Raw genomic sequence first — 3,193 nt, 5'->3', positions numbered from 1 at the left:
TCCCCTCCCCTCCCCTCCTCGTTTAGACCCTACCTATTATTTCATAAACACTGTTAAGTGCTTATCCTCTCCTCTCCACTCCAGGTTTAGACCCTACCTATTATTTTGTAAACACTGTTAAGTGCTTATCTTGCACCCAGGTGCCCAACAATGTCAAGAATAAAGCTAGGTACGTAAAGAACTTAGCTGCAAAATGCAAGGGTCTAGAAGCACCTACAGATTTTACTTTTAAGATGGCACTTCTGTACCAAAGTTCCTGAAGTGGACCAACACTTAAGACTTCTGACTTTTTGTCTATGTAAAGAAAAAGCCTTAAACTAGCAATTGTAGCTGATTCACTGTGGATCTCAAAATGCAAACACGAAAACCCATGTTTTTCACCAAAGGAGCATATCCCCTTTTTAAATGTACATTAACTGCTATCCGGCCAGCTGATTCAAAATAATACCACTCTCAAGACTACGCCAGAGATGGGATTTTACCGCACAGGAGACAGCACACATTTCCCCATTTTCCAGGCATAATGCTGAGGTTACAAACAGATTTATAAAAGCCCACAAGAACAGACACACAGATCAGGACTCCATGTGCCAGTCTCACAATCCCATTGCCAACAATACCCTCCAAAAGCAGGTCACTCCTGTGAAGCCAGCATGCAGTCTAGCACACGCTAGCTGCAAGTAGTGGCTCTGGACCCTTAAACCCTTCTTTCCCTGAAGGTGAATTTAGCACTCACGAAAAATGCTACTGCTGGACACACATACGCCCTGTCTATCCCCACAAAGATACACAAGGCAAACACAGAGGGATCCATCTCCACCATCTCTACCTCAACTGACAGTGGGGGCAATTGTGTGAGGGACAGCTGCAGGGCTTGGCTCTCACGCCGCTGTCACGTAAGATATGCTACGGATATCACGTGGCAATGACTTGCAGTTACAGCTGACGAGAGGAAGCTGGATTTGTGACCTGGAGATGAAAGGTTCAGATGCTGTGAATTATTTAGTATTTTTCATATTCCTACTTCATATTTAATATGTTTTGCTAATGAACTGCAAGTCTCAGGGCATGTAGTTACTAATGTGATATATATACTCGCATGGATTTGTCATCAAAATTTACGGTAATCTATAACAACATACGTTCTCATCCAGTGTAAATCGGTGATATATGCCAGCAGGGAGGGTTATCATGTCTCCTTTTTCCATGGAAATCCGGATCCATTTGTCATCCTTGTCTCGAACATCAAAATAGCCAGATCCATCTAAGACGTAGCGAATTTCATCGTCTAGGTGTAAATGTTCTTCATAAAATGTTTTTATCTAGGAATAGCAAGTATCTCTTAAAAACTACTGAACACAGAAAAACTGCAAAGAAATCTAGTAGAAACATGTGGCAAAGCAAATGCTTTCAAAGGGTAACTGCACAGTGATTTAACTAACAAATAAGACCAACATGGTTAAAATGTCCAATCCAGCCAGACAGACTCTGTCTCAGGACAATTCTAAGCAGGCTGCTACATTTGGAAGACAGGAATTTATCTGACAAGAAACAGCAGCTATAGCTGCACATAACCAGTCTCTGAAAAACAGTAAAGCTTACACCCATTTTGAGAAAGGCAGGTAAAGCTTCCCACTGCAGCATTTGGTCCCTGCAGTTGCTCAGTTTGATCATTTTGTGCCTTTTTTTCCCTGACATGCAAAAATAAAACAGAGCTACAGATTATCCCCCCTCTTTTACCCTGGTGTCAGGTTGAATTAGCCCCACAGGCTACTACAACTCTGTGTGAAAATACAGTTATTACCAAATATGACCCATCTACGGCAATCTGATGTAAACAGCATGTCATGCCTGCTCCCACACAGTGAGCCCCAGCTCCGGGCTCCCTCCTCCCGGGCAGTAGCAGCAACATTCTGTTTTTTTCCAGAATGCTGAATTCTTTGTACATTTCACAGCACAGAACAAAACATGCTTTAAAGGTTCAATTAACAGAGACCTAGCAGGTCAGTGCACAAAGAGCAGTGCAATGCCAGGTACCATCACATGCTCAGGTCTGGATGCTGTTTAGCCGCACTAGTGCAGGTGTCCCTGAGCCGGTTCTGATCCAGCATGGAAAAGTGAGCAAAAGTCCACATGCCCTGTTGATAACAGCCTGTCTTTGGGTCAGATAGAGCCCACCCAGGCAACCTGAGTTACCACCTAATTCTTCTTCTCATCAATTAAAACCAGTATAACACAATGGGCTTAAAACAAACTGGTAAATTGAAATTTAATGAAAATATGAAGTGCCACTGGGTTGCTGTCTTCAGGTCAGAGCTACACACTAGTACCCTAAGGCCAGCAGGAGAAAACTCCTTCTTAGGAGGCTCATCTGAGAGCCCGTTCCAGCTGTTTCGAGATAGCCAAGGTGCCAGCTTTCCAAGTTTAAAAAAATCTTCTTGCATGGTGGAATGTACCCCTCCAATTCCATGAGGTTAACATTCACTTTGAAAAGACACATTTTGCAAGCAGTCAGTAGGATGTTCCAGCCTTCAAAGCCCACGTCCAGCTGGCAACTACCCGTCCTTATCCCAGGGAGGCTCTCTGAGGACATGTCAGCATTGGCGGGGCTCTGCTGGTAGAAACCTTAGTTTTGAAATGACACAGTGATGGGAACTATCCTTAAAAGGCCCCGGCTACTTTTAAAATAATACCAAAAAACACTTTTTGAATGTTAAGGACTTAAGTACAGGATGTATTTTACACCTGGAAATCTCCTCTCTGCGCCACTGCTGGGGGTGTGCAGGTGTTGAGAAGCCAGCTGCACACTCTAGCGGCAGCTTCAGCGCGCAAATCCTCCTCCACAGCAAAGGCTCCCGTACCTTTTCCTCATAGTTCGGAAGCTTGTCTTTATGTATGGTTATTATATCCATCCAAGAATAATTTTCCGCTCTGCGGATCTCTTTCAGACATGGATCAGTCTCATAGTTATCAGCATCCAACTGAAAAAAAAAAGGCAGGGTGGGGGGAAAAATGCATTCAGACATAATTGCTTAAGTTCAGGACACTTAAGGTGGAAAAGCCTGAGCTGTCAGGAGTGACGGTGGAGGGGCAGGTCGCTCCGGGGGTAGCCAAGATAGCTGCCATGGGTACAGAAGGTGTGCCGGTCCCTCACCCGGCCCGCCCCGCACAGCCACCGCCTGCGGCCCCTCCT

The 3,193-nt window shown here is 44.7% G+C and overlaps 1 protein-coding gene across 1 annotated transcript in view; it reads right to left on the bottom strand.

The window, feature by feature from the left end:
* Positions 1–3,193, bottom strand: part of ADI1 (acireductone dioxygenase 1) — a 4,129-nt gene that overhangs the window by 554 nt on the left and 382 nt on the right. The window contains exons 2-3 of the mRNA XM_009880140.1: positions 2,862–2,981; positions 1,143–1,322 (exon numbers count right to left, since the gene is read on the bottom strand). Of these exons, the coding sequence (XP_009878442.1) occupies positions 1,143–1,322; positions 2,862–2,981 (300 nt within the window). The remainder of the gene's footprint in view (positions 1–1,142; positions 1,323–2,861; positions 2,982–3,193) is intronic.

Source organism: Charadrius vociferus, unplaced genomic scaffold (genome assembly GCF_000708025.1).
Source record: "Charadrius vociferus isolate BGI_N301 unplaced genomic scaffold, ASM70802v2 scaffold552, whole genome shotgun sequence".
Lineage (NCBI taxonomy): Eukaryota > Metazoa > Chordata > Aves > Charadriiformes > Charadriidae > Charadrius > Charadrius vociferus.
Note: the sequence above shows the minus strand (reverse complement) of the source record. Positions and strands in the feature narration are given on the sequence as shown.